General features: G+C 38.4%; 4 protein-coding genes across 8 annotated transcripts; 2 read left to right on the forward strand and 2 right to left on the reverse strand.

Annotated features, from left to right (window-relative positions):
- Positions 1-1090: 1090 nt before the first annotated feature.
- LOC105452320 (small ubiquitin-related modifier) lies at positions 1091-3506 on the reverse strand. The gene is made up of 5 exons (XM_011693310.1): positions 3294-3506; positions 3015-3083; positions 2833-2910; positions 2341-2412; positions 1091-2059 (listed from the first exon to the last, which is right to left on the reverse strand). The coding sequence occupies exons 1-5, from the start codon at positions 3306-3308 to the stop codon at positions 2000-2002; spliced, it is 294 nt and encodes a 97-aa protein (XP_011691612.1). The 5' UTR covers positions 3309-3506; the 3' UTR covers positions 1091-1999.
- A 64-nt stretch (positions 3507-3570) lies between these two features.
- On the forward strand, positions 3571-6650 carry LOC105452319 (alkylated DNA repair protein alkB homolog 8). Of its 2 annotated transcripts, XM_011693308.1 has the most exons (8): positions 3571-3762; positions 3985-4208; positions 4301-4532; positions 4612-4734; positions 4835-5035; positions 5305-5684; positions 5759-5914; positions 6035-6650. In XM_011693308.1, exons 2-8 carry the CDS (start codon positions 4077-4079, stop codon positions 6617-6619), a joined length of 1809 nt encoding a protein of 602 aa, XP_011691610.1. In that variant the 5' UTR covers positions 3571-3762; positions 3985-4076; the 3' UTR covers positions 6620-6650. The 2 variants fall into 2 exon arrangements, with proteins under 2 accessions (XP_011691610.1, XP_011691611.1); XM_011693309.1 differs by lacking the exons at positions 3571-3762; positions 3985-4208 and having other exon boundaries at positions 4423-4534.
- LOC105452318 (exosome complex component RRP45) lies at positions 6638-9334 on the reverse strand. 2 transcript variants are annotated; one of them, XM_011693306.1, is made up of 9 exons: positions 9022-9334; positions 8788-8946; positions 8522-8616; positions 8219-8441; positions 7917-8134; positions 7539-7766; positions 7150-7274; positions 6911-6990; positions 6638-6806 (listed from the first exon to the last, which is right to left on the reverse strand). In XM_011693306.1, the coding sequence occupies exons 2-9, from the start codon at positions 8851-8853 to the stop codon at positions 6675-6677; spliced, it is 1167 nt and encodes a 388-aa protein (XP_011691608.1). In that variant the 5' UTR covers positions 8854-8946; positions 9022-9334; the 3' UTR covers positions 6638-6674. The 2 variants fall into 2 exon arrangements, with proteins under 2 accessions (XP_011691608.1, XP_011691607.1); XM_011693305.1 differs by lacking the exon at positions 9022-9334 and having other exon boundaries at positions 8788-9004.
- Positions 9335-9518: 184 nt separating this feature from the next.
- On the forward strand, positions 9519-15394 carry LOC105452321 (kelch domain-containing protein 10 homolog). 3 transcript variants are annotated; one of them, XM_011693312.1, is made up of 6 exons: positions 9520-9702; positions 9855-10325; positions 10527-11014; positions 11598-11831; positions 12808-13137; positions 13410-15394. In XM_011693312.1, exons 3-6 carry the CDS (start codon positions 10544-10546, stop codon positions 13584-13586), a joined length of 1212 nt encoding a protein of 403 aa, XP_011691614.1. In that variant the 5' UTR covers positions 9520-9702; positions 9855-10325; positions 10527-10543; the 3' UTR covers positions 13587-15394. The 3 variants fall into 3 exon arrangements, with proteins under 3 accessions (XP_011691615.1, XP_011691614.1, XP_011691613.1); XM_011693313.1 differs by lacking the exon at positions 9855-10325 and having other exon boundaries at positions 9519-9702; XM_011693311.1 differs by lacking the exon at positions 9520-9702 and having other exon boundaries at positions 9715-10325.
- Positions 15395-16228: the final 834 nt, after the last annotated feature.

Raw genomic sequence — 16228 nt, forward strand, 5'->3', positions numbered from 1 at the left:
ATTTGGACATTTATAGCGTCATCTATGAATGATGATCTCTTGTTTTTATTATATAAATTGCGTATATAGTTGAATGCAAATGGTTGATTTGCGGCATCGCTTGGTGCGAAGGAGCAATTTGTATATCGGATATTTTTGGAGAACAATAGTATATATACAGTATTCCACTCTTGCGCGCCTTTAATTTTAATGACGGAGAACTTCTGATGAATTTCGAGTTAATTTTTAATGAACAATAGTATCTTTAGCTTTGGTGGATTAAATATTCGAGACGCTAAATGGATACGATGAATTGAAAATAGAAATTAAATTCTAAATAGAATTAAACTGTATAAATATATAAAAATTTTTCAGTTAGCTTCAATATTAAATATATAAAACATATTTGTACTTCATTTTTTTATTTTTAAAATTTTAATAATTTGGGAATTGATAATTTTTGAGAATTGACTTTTTTACATTTATGAATTTAATTTTGCGAAAACTACGAAAAACTGTTGTATATTATAAACTAAAAACACCAATTAAAAATTAGAAAAATTTATCGTTAAATTCGAGATCGCAAATTGTGGATTATTCTGTATATACGTCTAGACTTCATGATATAGCTCCGAATTTTTTACCATATTACAGGCAGAGACATTACTATTTTGAACATGTTTGCGAAATGAAATTTCTTTCTTGTAGAGAAAATTTCTCCCGCATTTTCGTACTGTACATATGTAATAATAACATAGCTCGCAACATATTGCATTATTAGTCAATGCTCGAAAATAAAATGATTTGTATATAACTATGATTATTTTTAGGATTGTGCTTATAATGTAAGAGTCTATGATAAAATATATACGATTTAAAAGAAAAAAAAACCCGAAAGCTAATGAATTATATAACTGTCGAATATGATCAGTGTATAAATAAAAGCGATTCTATCCAGAATGTGTTTCTATATATATATTTACTTCCTGGACATTTTTAATGTGGAAGAAAAATATCAACAATAGCATGCATTGATCTCATAGAGAGACAGAGAGAAAGAGATGGCCATTTTTGTGTTCTATATTTTAATTTTTTTAAAATTATTACACAATTTTTTCTCGCTATTTATTTTATAAATTTCAGATACATGGTTTTTATATCATACGTTTATACATACAAATTTGGTATTTCATTGCAAAGATGAGTAACATTTCGGTTGCGGGAAAAACTGTCAGAAGATGAATTTCTCTGGGGAGCATTTGTATTTATGATTAGTTTTATATGAAAAGTATTTATGATTATATTTATATGAAAAGTGCACGTACTAAGATTAGTAGAATTTAAGTATTAGCGTAACTCTAAGAGAATAAAATGATGAATTATGCCAATTCTAAATGCTCCCGAGGTTTTAAGCGCGGTGTAAATTTCTATTCGAAGGAAGTTTTACTATTACTATTACCTTAAACATAACGATTTTGTCATATCATATACACATCGTTTTCCTGTATTCGAATATAGAAAGGCGAAGAGAAAAAGGAAAAGTAAAAAAAAAACATGAGATTTCCAGGGGACAAGTTTGAATGGGCAAGGAGCTAGCGAATGTGAAACGCATTTATAATGGCGCACAAATCAATTAATCTATTTCTGAGAATTGCCCTGACGACACACGAAAACGGATACACAGTATGCAATATTGAGATGCGACTGCCCGCACACGTGTTTTACAAAATCCGATCCGGGGATTTGTTGTCTAATCTCCTCGGATGACGATTCGCCTCGGTACAGGAATGTAAGACAACACATTTTACAATATCGTACGTGAAATCAAGAAATTGCCTCTTATTTAATCATATATGTATGTGTAACGTTTGTATATGTGTTGTATGTTTATGTATGTGTGAGTGTATATGTGTATATGTGTATATGCATACTTAGAAATTTGTCCTTTTTTTGTTTACAATAGTTTCACTTTCACTTTATAAAATATTAGAACGAAATGATCCTCCTCTTCCTAGCTTAGTTAACGACCACCTGTTTGCTCTTGATATACTTCAATGACATCATCATTTTCCATTTCCAGCTGAAATTAATGCAGGACTTATTAAAAATATCTTCAATGTACTGCTTAAAAATTAATACCTTCGATACAAAATTATATATATAATTAATTATTCGTCTAATTGACGTTTCACAATTAGTATCATTTTGACTAACTTTAAATCCATCTTTTGAAACATCTTATTTAACAAAAGTATATATTCATAAGCATTATTGACTTGTAACTGAATGGAGAAATTAAGATCTTTACTTTGAAAAATTTAATGTATTCGTCAATCAATTCCAATCGTAAAAATTAATTACCTGCTTTGGTGTTTCATCGTCGTTGATTCTTTTACCATCAAAGAGAAACCTAAGCGATGTCATAGGTACACCCTAAACAGAATTAGAATCGTGTGAATAATACTGTATTTGGAGGAACGTCAGAAAATACGTTTTAACGTTTTACGTTGTAGTACATGAAATTTCGCAACAAAATTTACGAGCTGTAACAATAGTTTTCCAAACATATATAACATTTGAAAATTGCAAAAAGGAATACTATCATCAAATAAGGATCATCAAGTCTTCGAGATTCGGGATCGGACTCTGGCATTACAACTTACGGCGTGAAGATGTTTTCGTAAACATTGGTGAACAAGTATCAAGTGCGAAACAAGATGTCCTTTTTGTTTTTATTAGTCCACGTCCTTACTACGTTAAACTTTTACGAAACTCCACGTGCGGCACGTGACCGGACGAGATAGGACGTGCATAAAAAGCGATAGATAATAAATGAGGGAGGGGGGGACCTACCACGCGATCGCTATAGGACTTCTTCAGCTTGCCCATCTGAGTGGTCATCTTTACCCTAAAGTGAATTTCGTTGCTATCCTGGAAGAAAAAAAAAAGCGGAGCTCATGTGCCTCTTGCGCGCGCGCGCGCGCGCGTAACGCGACATGTAATTGGCGTTCTTTTGAGCATGCAATTACGCTTACGTTTCCGACGACTTTCAGCTTGATGTACTCGGAGTTTGCGTCACCCGGGCCGGCTTCGGGTTTCTGTTCCTAGTAGAGGCAACACACACGGCAAGGTTAGAAAACGCTAACGTTCAAAACTCACGGCGGAGGATGCGGCGGTGCGCGCGGGGCATCCCGGCGGGGATGCCTCTCGGATCTGTCGCCGGTCCGCGACCGCGGCCGCCGCGGCCGCGACGCGACGCGGCGGGGCCCCCGCCGGGTGCGCCGATTACGCGCGTGAATCGGGGCTGGCCTTACCTGATTGTCGGACATCGTTATTAATTAAGATTAACAAACTCTTCTTCACCACGCGCCCGAAATGTTAACCAAACACCAAGCACGCAATATGGCGCCGTGCTTTTGTCAGTTTCACAGTCTATTCGCTTCTCGGTGCGCCGGGGAGCGAGGCTCAGCGAGCGAAGGACTCGTTAACGGTCGTGTGCCGTTCGCAAACTTATCCAATTTTTTCACCAGCGTCGCGAGACTCGCGAGTCGGGTTAGGTTAGGTCGAACTCGATTGTGGGGTTGGATTGCGGGGCTGGGAGGGGGCAGGCCGCAGTTCGTAGGATTTGTGAACATTGGAATCACGTTTCGGGGTTTATTTTTTTTCTCTCTCGCTTACGTATTCCATGCTACAATTCGTATAGGTTATGTTTCGAACGATTACCTCCTAGGTTATGTTGAACCAAAGAAAGACTATCTAAACAGATAATTACAGAGTGATATGGTACGTACAAAAAAATTTTCATTTTCAGGCTATTTTTCTGCTTATTAAGTTATTCCGCATATGGGAACGGAGAACTGATAAATTAATGAAAAAAATATTCAAGAGAGAGAGAGAGAGAGAGAGAGAGAGAGAGAGAGAGAGAGAGAGAGAGAGAGAGAGTTATCAATAATTTATTTATAACTCTATTTATAAATAATCTTTATAATCTTTATTTATAAATAGAATAATCGACTGCCCCTTTTTCACGGAGCCGATGAAGCGGCAAGATTGTGACGGAACCCCTTTATTCTTGAAGCATTTGAACGTTAAGAATTATGCATCTGAGTGACGAGACGAGTGTAACGATCGAGGAGAGGAACGACAGAAAGAGCGTACGCAAGCAGAGACGTGCCCATCACAGATTGCTCCGAGACATGAACATCAAGTGTACCGAGCAGCCTACGCAGGTAAACGCCTGATATATATTGGAAATGAAATGTGGAGTTTTGTTTTTTGAACGAAGATTAAGCTTGATATTCTTACTTTTTTTTTTTCTCAGCACCTGATGATATGCAACGGTGGTCTGGTCACCGGGATCAAGAGAGAGACGTTGCAGTGCGTGCTGGACGCCCTGATCTCCAAGTATACGCTGACAATGCCGGCGGGCAAGTCGTACTGTTTCGTGACGTGCAACTCGAGGGAGGACGCAACGTGCGTGTACAATTACATTCACGGACGCATTAAGCTCCCGGGCCAGAACGGCCCGTTATATGTATGCTACACCGAAGCAGGTGTACTGTTGTAATAGAACTACCTAATGCCAGTCGTAATTTAGAATTGCTCGTGTAACGACGTGATTCTTTCTTTTAGTATCCACTATGGATTGCGTTGCGTCCGACTCTGCATTTCCCCCTGGTCTTACGTTAATAGAGAATTTCATAACGGAAGAGCAAGAGGGGACTCTGTTGGGTGCGCTCGATTGGGATGATTGTGGTAAAATAGATTTGCATTATAATTCAGTGATATAATCAAGGAGACGACTTAAAGAAGAGTGTTTACGTTTTTTTTTTTTTTTTTCAAATGAACGTTTCAGAATCCGTCTCGTCGCAACTGAAACACAGACAAGTAAAACATTTTGGATATGAGTTTGAATATGGCACGAATATAGTGGATCCCAACAAGCCAATCGCGCCGATTCCCCAGGACTACAAATTTCTGCAGGCTCTGTTTGACAAGCACGGTCACAAATACGCTTACGATCAGTTGACCATCAACAAGTATCTGTCTGGACAAGGTAGCCTCAGCATGCATATCTCTATAGAAATATTAAAAATTTTATAAAATGTTAAAAAATTTGTTTTTTTTTAATAATTATTTTTAAAAAAATTTAAATCTGGATAAATGACGTTTTGTTGAGATTACATACTTTAGTTTCTTAATTATATATTGATATTTACAATTATGTAAATTATATAAATTCAACATATTTTGATCGTAGTTAGATACCAACGCATTAATAATAAATTAGATAGTAATTATATTTTTAATGATGTTATTCTCAAGGTATACCATCGCACATCGACACGCATAGCGTCTTCGAGGACACTATATTATCTCTGTCACTGGGATCCGCGTGCGTTATGATTTTCAAGAAGGAAGATCGGAAGATCGATGTCCTCCTACCAGCAAGATCTTTGTTGATCATGACTGGAGAAGCGAGGTACGCGTGGACGCACGGCATCGGTCCCCGTCACAGTGATGTAATCGAGACGGAGAACGGGACTACGACGCGGGAACGTGGTACCAGGGTGTCCTTCACCTTCAGGAAAGTGCGACGAGGCGAGTGCCGCTGCGACTTCAAGGACTACTGTGATACTGCGAAACGCGATACTTTTATCGACGCCAAGGCGGCGTCGGGATTAGAAAGTTCGTATGTACATAAGGTGCGTATATTAATGATTACACGCGTGTGTTGAATGTTTTGTTTCTTATCATCACCGAAATCGCGCTGTCACAGGTTTACGAGGAGATATCTAATCACTTTAGCGAGACGCGACATAAACGATGGCCCAATGTGACTAAATTCCTCGAAAATTTGCAAGAAGGCACATTGCTCTTGGACGTGGGTTGCGGGAATGGCAAATATCTTTGCGGAAATCGGAATGTATATAAGGTATTTTCTACCACTTATATAAAGCATATAGGAGATATTCAAATAATATACATGTAATTAAAAATATCACGGTATAAACCTTTTAAAGCCGAGATGTTACTAATCCCGACTTTATCACAGTTGGGATGCGATCGCAGCTCCGGGCTAATGGACATATGCCGCAAGCGTGGCTTCGAGGTTCTTCAGTGCGACTGCCTGTACCTGCCGTACAGAGACGATTCCGTAGACGCGGCGGTCAGCATTGCCGTTATTCATCATCTGTCCACGCGGGAGCGAAGACGGCGCGCCATTTCCGAGATGGTTCGAGTGCTGAAACCGGGGGGGAGATGCCTGATCTACGTGTGGGCGATGGAGCAACGCAAGGATTCCGCGGACTCGCAATATCTGAGGTACGGCAAGAAGAGCAAGGAGTCCGGGACGGTCAACCAGAGCGGAGTCAATCGCCAGACTCAATTGCAGAGGATCTCCGAGTATCATCTAACGTTACCGATTCACGAAAACAGAACGAACTTCTCTCACAGCGACATGCTGGTTCCCTGGAAGAAGAAGAGCGGCGAACATTTCCTGAGGTATTATCACGTGTTTCGGGAGGGCGAGCTCGCGAAATTGTGCACAGAAATACCATCGGCCTCGATCAGGCAGATGTACTACGATCAGGGCAATTGGTGCGTGATTTTGGAGAAGTGTACAGAGATCGTGGAATAAAAATCAGGCTGATCTTAATTAAGCTTCCAAATTCGAGATATATTTTTTAATGAATTTAGTCGCTGTCCACTAAGTCTACTAAGTCTGCTTCTTTTCTGTCCGATGGAGATGGCGATTTGACAAAAATATCTTCGTCCGAATCAGAGTCAGATGTACTAAGATTTTCTTCTTTCTTAAATAACGATTCCTGCAAGAATATTAAATAATTACGATTAGTTAACCAATTTGAGAAAACTCGAAGACAGTGAAGAAATTACCGCAGTACTAAATACATTCTCTCTTTGTACTTACGTCGGATATTAATTCGGCAGATCCTTCTTCGTATTTTATGATACGGCTCTTGTTCTCATCCTCTACTTCCATAGAATCGTCTATAAAATTACATTGTTTATTGTATTTTATATTTGTAAATAATTAAAATTAAATTGATCTTTAATTGTTAATATATTTAGTTAGAACTTCAATTTGTAATGTAATAAGATTAATCTTAATGTGTACATATTAAAAAGAAAACTGGATGAAATATATACCTTCGGCTATAGTTGCAACCCATTTACGTAATTTAATACTAATGTGATCGCCGAGTGTTGTTGTAAGCTTATTCACTTCAATGCTCTCTTTAAATCTAGATACGTCCCTGTCATCTTTTTTGTACCTACAGAATGTGAACATTAATTCTAAATTTTCTTTCTTATTTTTCGAAATAATTAGGGTTGTTTCTCTGATTAACATTTCAGATTAAATCGTACGCGATTAAAAAAAAATCATTGTCTCTACATACATTTGATATAAAGAGGTTGTCCATGAATATATAAAATTTAGATTATTTACGGTACATTTTACATTAATAAACATTATTTAAAAATTAAATTATATACAATATAAATAAGGATATTTCGAGAGCAACGTAAAATCGTACCGTGACTGCACATCCTTGATCACCGCCTCCTTGATCTGCTGCACCAATTTCGTCGCGTAATTGGCCGCGTGACTAGAAACAGCGGATATGACGTCTTCGACCGTCAGAGTCTTCGTTAAATAATCGAAGTGCAGGCTGCAAAGTTCTCTGTAAGAGTTCACGCCGAGAGTAAGTTCAGCGACACCAACCCTTTCTTCCGTGTAAGTGGGATCCATTATAGTGTTGCCGCTGTGAAATTTACAGATTTCATATTATTCGCGCGTATAGAAACTGTTAAATTTTATCATTGAATTTTTTTCAAGCAACAAGGAACCTTTTCCCCATCTTATTTCCAAAAATTCGACAGGCAAATCAATAATTTCTACCCCCCTGACTCACCTCTTGAAAGTTATGAAAGATATGCAGACCGGATAGTGAAATAACGTCAACGGCAGAAAATCTTTCTCGGAAGCCGGATGTATGATGACCTCCTCGCCGGTGGACGTGACGTCCGGCCTGTGGAAGTGCATGAGAGCGGCGAGTGTCGCTATGGAGGCACAATCCACCAGATTGCCATCGTGATTTATGATGTTAACGTCGATCCTCAGATTCCACACCTGAATGGAAGGAACGCATGAGTCGCAACGTGAATATGAATGTTACCGTACAATACTCGACAACGTCAAGCGCATACTAGTAACCTTCTTATCCGCTACAATACAGAGGGACTCCAGGTCCACGCACTTCGAATCCTTGAAACATTTCTCCAGCTGCCTGCTGATCAGTATAGCCGCCTCGGACTGTCTACCGCTCTCGAAGTGTTGCGCCGCTAACGGCGTGAGCTCGACGTTTATGCGTATCATACCTTCGTTGGGACGAGACGCTTTCGGCTGCTGTATATCGCACGACACTTGCGCTACCGCTCTGCAACGGGACTTCTCGTCTCAGTGTTTTATATATTTGTTAAAAATAATCTGTATACACGTCGTGTAAATGAAATTTACCTCGTGTGTCCAAGAGACACCATACAACATCCCCAACTGGAGCCAAAGTAGATCTTCACCGGACGTGGCTCCAATAATTTTCGACCGTCTAATCTCTGAAATATAGTAGATTCATTATAAATTTTGCCATTGCGTATCATGCAACTTCAAAATCGTTACAAAATCTCTAAATAACAAATAAATTATAACAATAATCACAATGCAAATTGTTTTTTTAATATAGAAATATTGTCGAAGAAATTTATAAGAAAAGTACGAGTATTTACCGTTTCCTCCTCTATACATTTATTTGTAAAATTTCGTTCGCAGTTTGTAAGAGGAGTCTCCTTCATCGTTGACAAATTTTATTTACAACTCTGTACTGAAATTCGCGATTTTACGCGCGACAAATGGCTCGCAGTTCGAAATTTGTTTGCGGCGATAACCTACAAACAGTATAAACAATCCGTACACATGTCATGTTGCGAGGCAATTTTTTGGTTGGAAATTTTTTAATTTACCGCCTTCTGCGAGAGATGGCGTTAACGATGTTGTAAACACTGCAAACCGGTTCGGCGTCGCACCGACAGATGACGGGAGAGGCGCCCTCCTCGGGCTGAGTTCGCCCTGGCGCTTACAACATCGTTTTGTCCTTGTTGTTTATCAAATGTTAAACAAGGATGTCCTTATAAGCGTTGTAAGCGCCAAACCGAACGCAGCCCGAGTGTCTGTTGTTTTTAGCTGTTGAAATTCAGTTGGTTTTGTGCGCGAGCCACGAACTGATGTGGATATTCGTACCGTGGCCGAGTGATTCAGTGAGTATCTAAAATTTTCGCGGCGTATTATAGTATCCCCCTCTCCACCGTGTGATTTTTGGGCCACATTAAGCCTCGCCGCCTGAGGGTAGGTCCCACAAAAGAAGTTTTCAGCTGTTCTTCTCGCACTGTTTATCTTTTCCTCTTTTACTCTCCACATTGGCGAGAAAAAGAGGAAAGATGAACCGTGCAAGAAGAACAGCTGAAAACTTCTTCTTTTCTTTCAGCTAAAACTTCCGAGGTTCAGCTAAAGATACCAAATCTCGAAGTGGACAGAATCGCGATCGGCAACTGTTGACAACGTCCACTCGCAGCTGCGACTGGTGGGACTGGGTGTTTGGAATTTTCTGAAGACTAACTCATACATCACGCTTTAAAGTCTAAAAGGTACTCATTACGATTGTGTTTCGACTTCCTCGATTTCTATCGAATTCCAGATTTTCCGGAAGCGTCGCGATGTCGCGGAACATTGCGCGGGACGTCGGTCCGGTAGCGCGGATTGTTTTGCGCCCGAAAGTAAACACGGATCCCCTTATTAGGTCTGAGTTCCCCCCGCCCGGTGAATCACATTGAATCTCCCGCGACGAGACGGACATACGATGGTGACGCGTGTCGCGCAGATGTGAACGGCGAGGGAAAAAACACGTCCAAAACACTCCTGTGTACTAGCTCGACTAGCTGTACTCCGAGTACCCTTGGTACATCGGTCGCTGTTACTGGAGAGAGTGATCGACGTTCATCGCAAGACGATCGCGGTCACGACAGCGGAAAAGCGCGACTTCCACTTTGATTTCCACTTGATCTGCGTGTTACGAAGAAACTCCGGCCGAGTGTCGTGCACGACAGAGAGAGAGAGAGAGAGAGAGAGAGGAGCGTGATCTACTCCCTCGGTCGAAATGACCGGCAGTCTAACTCCGAGATACACCCGTTCGCGAGTATATCCGTGTCGCAAAGACGAGAGCTCTCGAAAGGGCAAATCTCGCTTGGGATAGACAGACAGACGCAGGCAGGTGAGTAACTGCGATCGCTCGCGGATAGGAAAGGGGGGAGCGGAGTATAGCAGTCGGCGGTCTTCTCGGGCGGGAATTTTGGGGTTAGGAATGACCGCGGCGCGTGGCGGAGCTCCCACCGAGAGGGAGAGCCTCGCAGCGGTCCGCTGAGAGTCCTCCGATATCGCTTTTTCGTAATCGCCTTTCGTCGCGACGCCCCAGGTACACCCGCCAGGCGGATGACGGACGGAGGCGGAAGCATGAGCGCGACGTACACGTTCAAGCCGTTCGTGTTCACCAAGCACAGCGTGAACGGGCCGGAGCGGCCGAAGGCGCGGAGCGGCCACCGGATCGCGTGCGACCATCGGAACCTGTACTCGTACGGCGGCTTCAATCCGTGCATATCCGACAATGACCCGGACATGCGCGACGACCAGACGTGGATCGCCAGCAAGCCGCTGTTCAAGGAGCTGTGGCGCTACAACCTGGTCACCAAGCGCTGGAAGCGGCTGCCCGGCCAGGAGAACATGCCGAACGAGCTGGCGTCGAACGCGGTGATACTGTGCGGCAACGCGCTCATGGTGTACGGCGGCACCGGCGTGCCCTTCGGCGAGAGCTGCAGCAATCAGCTGTACATCTGCAACGTGGACGACGGCGCGATACAGGTCGTGCCGGCCATCGGCGAGCTGCCTTTACCTCAGTACGGACAGGTACGGAATCAGTTCTTGTCTTTATTATTTGAATTTCTATCTTCCAAAAGGCAGCATTGTTGAGATATGCTATTTTCTTGATGTTAATCCTTTGGTGTCACACTATACATATTTTGTCATCACGGGAGTAACACCCTGGGTGTAAAAATGTCCCATAAATATTAGCATATAAATAATTTCTTTGTAATCGAAACATTAGAATTTAATGATTAAATGTATATCTATCTTTATTAGGTGATGAAAAAGTTCTAGCGTATGAAAGGAGTTGGATATGCCATACAGTAGCACCAAAGGGTTAATAGTTGGCACATTGTTAAGATTCATTTGCCATGCCATCCTGAGATTTGTGGTTCCTTGTTCCTTTCATAATAGGATATAATATTGTTTTCATTAAAAATTAAAACAATGAAGAAGGATCAATCGATGATTAAACGAGAATCTTGATATACAATTTTGTGTTAAAAATTTCAAGACTGCATCACCTTTTTTTTCTTTATTTCTTTAGAATATAGTTACACCAAAAATTATAATGTACATGAGCTTGTTTGCTGTTGTATATATTTATCATTATTTATTTTTACAGGCGCTAGTATGCCATGGCCCCTATCTCTACACAGTCGGCGGCACTACCGGTTACGAATATACCTGCGATATTCACCGGTTCGATCTAAGAACAGGCGTCTGGGAGGTGGTATACATTTGCTCGGGCAGAGACGAGTTTGAACCGTACGGAAGGTACAGGCATGAGCTTGCCTTTGACGGCAATAAGATCTACGTCTTGGGTGGCGGCACTTCGATAGAGGCCTATGGCTTTTCAGTGAGTAAACAAATGCATAAAAATTCTATTTAAAAAAACAAATAACGTAACTACCCTTATACGTATAATATATACATACAAGGTAGCCACAAAACTGGAAATCAGGGAATTTTACAAAATTTTTTGGAAAATTAAAATTCTTGGCTTTAAAGAAGTTTAATATGCATCATATAATATATATTACACCTATACAGTTTTGTTAGCTAATGTTAATTCTCTTTTTAATAGAGGCACAGAGAGAGACTTTTTAAAATGTTTCTCTAAGAGCATTAAAATTTTTAACTTGTTTACTTTTTGTTAGAATTTTAAATTTATTTAAACTTTTTTTTAACTTGTTTCTTGTGTCATTTGTGAACACATTAATAAAATTAACTTTATATTTTGTAATTTTTCTTTAAAGTCTGTAAAAACCTAAAGTCTGTAAACCTTTATATAATAGCAAGTTAAAGATTTCAATAAACTGCAGGATTTAGTTTTTATTAAAAAGAAATTATATTTACATATGTTCCTTGTATTCTAAGCAGAGGAAAAGAATTGTGCGCATATATATAAAAGAAAAAGATAAAGAATTACTAATAACTCAACAATTGAGTGCAAGCAATGTCAACAACAGTAATAGTAATTTATATTGCTATGTTAAATTGCTCTCTCAATAAAATATTTAACGGTTTCCAAATAGATTCCAAAAACGAACATACAAAAAAATTTTTTAATTTTATTGAAAGTCAGGGAAAATCATGAAATTTTGTCAGGAAAAAGTCATGAAATTTTAGAATGAAGAATTTGTGGCAACCCTGTACATATTATTATATTAACATGTTATGAGATATTTATATAATAAGAAATTATATTATTATAAGGTATTGAGATGATATACACTAAATATATTAATATAATGAGTTTTCTGTAAAAGTATATACAAAAATACGCAACAATTGCAATTTCTTTATGTAATATTTACAATAAATTCTGTCAGGAAATACCGGCGTTTGACTTGAGGACCAACCGTTGGACGATTTTGTATACGCATGGTGATACTGATAAGACTAGGGTACCGGCGCCACGACGTTGTCACGGTTCCGTTCAGTACACGGACGAGAAGACTGGCGTTACCTCGGTCGTCATATCGGGCGGTTACAATGGCGATCGGGTGTTTTCTGACGTTTGGCGGCTTGATCTCAGCACGCTGCAGTGGACACGCATGCGAAAATGTGTCCTACCAAGTCCGGTGTACTTCCATTCGGCTGCGCTGACCCCGGAGGGTCGCATGTACTTATTCGGCGGTATAGTCAAAACGAATAACAAGGTTATTATCGCACTGTGGCGCGATTCACATTCCATAAATGCGTTTTATTCAATGTCTATCATTTATTCAATGATATATTTAGTAATTTTAGTTTAAAAAAGATTTTATTTAAAAGTTTATTTATGTTTGATAATAATTAAAAATTGGAGTAATAAAGGTTATTTAAATTTTTAAGACAGTAAGGAATCAATTATAATAGAGATTTTTTAAAATATTAATAATGTTATAAATATAAAAAATCGTGATAATTCGAAGTATTTTCATTGTTACAGGTGAAAAGAACAAACGCGATTTACTCCGCTTGGATAACAATTCCCAAATTGTCCGAGATCTGCTGGCAGGCGTTGAATTACTATTATAGGGACTTGAGGAACGCTTCACCGGACAAGTTGCTTAGCATGGGGATACCATTGAAATTCGTACAAAGACTCGACTCCTACGATAGATGAACGAGTTAGGTTCCTGTTCCTTGACATCTCCGAACTTTCGAATCAAATGTTTTTTGCGCTGTAAGCACTCTAAAAAAACATTTGGCCACACGCTTCGACCATTCGATATTTTGACTCATAACTCTCAGCGCGATTTTTTTACGTAGTAATGGTAAAGTAATTTCACAATCGCATATATTTATTACATCTGTGACTTAATAATGCTGTTGGCAAAATAATAGACTTTTCCTCTTTCTCACATTTACGATTCAATCTGACAGTTATAACATTAAATTACTGGATATGCTATTTTCTTAATATTAATCCTTTGGTGTCACACTACACGTTTTGTCACGGGAGCAACAACACACTGGGTGTAAAAATGTCGCATAAATATTAGCATATAACATTTCTTTTTAATCGAAACGTTAGAAGTTAATGATTAAATGTATATGTATATGTATCTTTATTAGGTGATGGAAAAGTTCTAGCGTATAAAAGGAGTTGGATATTGCCATACAGTAGCACCAAAGGGTTAATAGTTGACACATCTGTCAACTCTAAAGAAAAACTGTACAAATACAAAAAAAATGATATATGTAAAAAAATATATGGTTAAAAAAAATTAATATATGTAAAGAGTTAGGTACGTCTAAGGATATAGTTCATTATTAACATATTTAATATTATGTACAGTCTATTCATTCTGCCTTCATTATAATGCTGTATATATGATATATTTACTTATATTTCTGTTTCTTTAAGAATGTTGTATGTAACTAAATGGAGATGATTGACTCGCTACGTGATGATGAGATATTTCCGAATATTTAAATATAACAAGTGCAAGTAATATCGAGGAATGGCATTACTAATTGTGTGTGTTTTGTTTCAAAGAGATTTGTTAAACGTTTAACTGCCCGCAGTGCCTATACAATTAATTAAAGTGATGCTCATCAAACTGCTCGTTCGACGAATCAAAAAGGTTGTCTCTTGGCTGTGGCTTAAAGAATTTTCCTTACTCTTTTCCTTCATGTGTGTATTTTACATTAAAGAGAAATGTGTTTTAAGCAAAATTGCAGTGTAAGAATCTTTTGCTTTTTATGCATCTACAACAATGAATTTAATCGGTTTGATTGTTTTATTTATTATAGATTTTAATCTTTTTTTCCATGTGGATATCCGAAATATTCTACACTTTGGATTTTCGATCTTTCAAATAAACGTCTATGCACTTTTTCGTTCTTGATATCGCTTTTTTTTCTCTGAATTCTATTCCTTTTGGAATAAATGTCATTGCTCTGATATGTGATTTTAGATCTTAATTACGAATATAGGATTCAATTTCATGACCCTCTAATTATTCTGATTGTGAGCAGAGTATCCGCACATCGTAATGACGCAATAGATTCCCGGTGCTGTTTACTTAAGATTATACTTGTATATTAGCTGATACCCATTAATAGAAAGAGAAAGAGATTGTAAATACAAAAATATAGATGAGAGGAATATAGAAGAATCGAATCTTCCGATTTAGGCGATTTTATTTCACAAATCCATATTATGAAGTAATATAATTGAAATCATAACTGAAGGAACTTGTAAGGAAAGCATTGATTTCAAGAAAAATATTAATTGATTATATCTAATTGAAAATAATTGAAACCATAACTGAACCTTGTAAAGAAAGCATTGATTTCAGGAAAAATCAAATAATAATCAAACCAGAGAAAGAAGATATTCGAGACTTTCAAATGACTGTATCTGTTCTTTAAGTTTTCAAATTAATGGCAATGGATCAAAATAAAATCTTTCTTTTTAAAATAAAATCGCTGTGACTTTATTTTCGTCGATTGTAAGTAAAAATATATATATATTTGTAGAATAGGAAACAGTAAAAATATTTAAAAATTGTACATAGATAGTTTTCATTTTATGATATTAAGATATTAATGTTTAAAAATGCGAAATGTGACTTTTGTAAACCGGAGGCGGGAAAAACCGTGCAAAGAGATGTTTTTACGTATCTCTTAGATCTATGTGCTCTCGCATTGTTCGGGAGGAGGACAAAATGGGCAAAATTCAGCGGAGCGTGCTATCTGTACCAAGGACATTATTTTTATTGCGGTTGCGTGAACGAAGGCGATAAAGAAGCGCTCATTACCTTTTTTCCTCCAACGAGGTATTTTCCAAAGTCTAAACGGTTGCGGAGTGGGGATGTATATAAAGACGGTCACAGGTAGATCTTCTGCGAGAGGGACTCGTTAACGCAAAGGTATTTCCGTTTTCTAAATCGAAAACAATTTCGGTAAGTTATTTATAGTCTCCGTATCGCGAAGAAGGGCAATAAATCATAGCTGTAAACAGAATTTTAATTTGTCGATTTTTCCAATTAGAATATATTCCAATATATCTACAACAGATTTAAAATAATTCTGTATCGATAAAAACATTAATAGAACGTCTTGTTTTACAAGAAAAAAAAAACAAAAAATGTAAATTAATGTCTTGAAGACAAAACTTTTTTGTTAAACCTAATTTCATGGACATAAAGTGACATACGGGGAATCGGACAGCTTTGAATTTTTACGCCGAAGCCCTCGATCTTTCAAGTCGCAACGATTAAATCGACGAGCGCGGTGGAAAGCGTGGAAGTCGGAGCT

The sequence above is a fragment of the Wasmannia auropunctata genome, unplaced genomic scaffold (genome assembly GCF_000956235.1).
Source record: "Wasmannia auropunctata unplaced genomic scaffold, wasmannia.A_1.0 LD336033.1, whole genome shotgun sequence".
Lineage (NCBI taxonomy): Eukaryota > Metazoa > Arthropoda > Insecta > Hymenoptera > Formicidae > Wasmannia > Wasmannia auropunctata.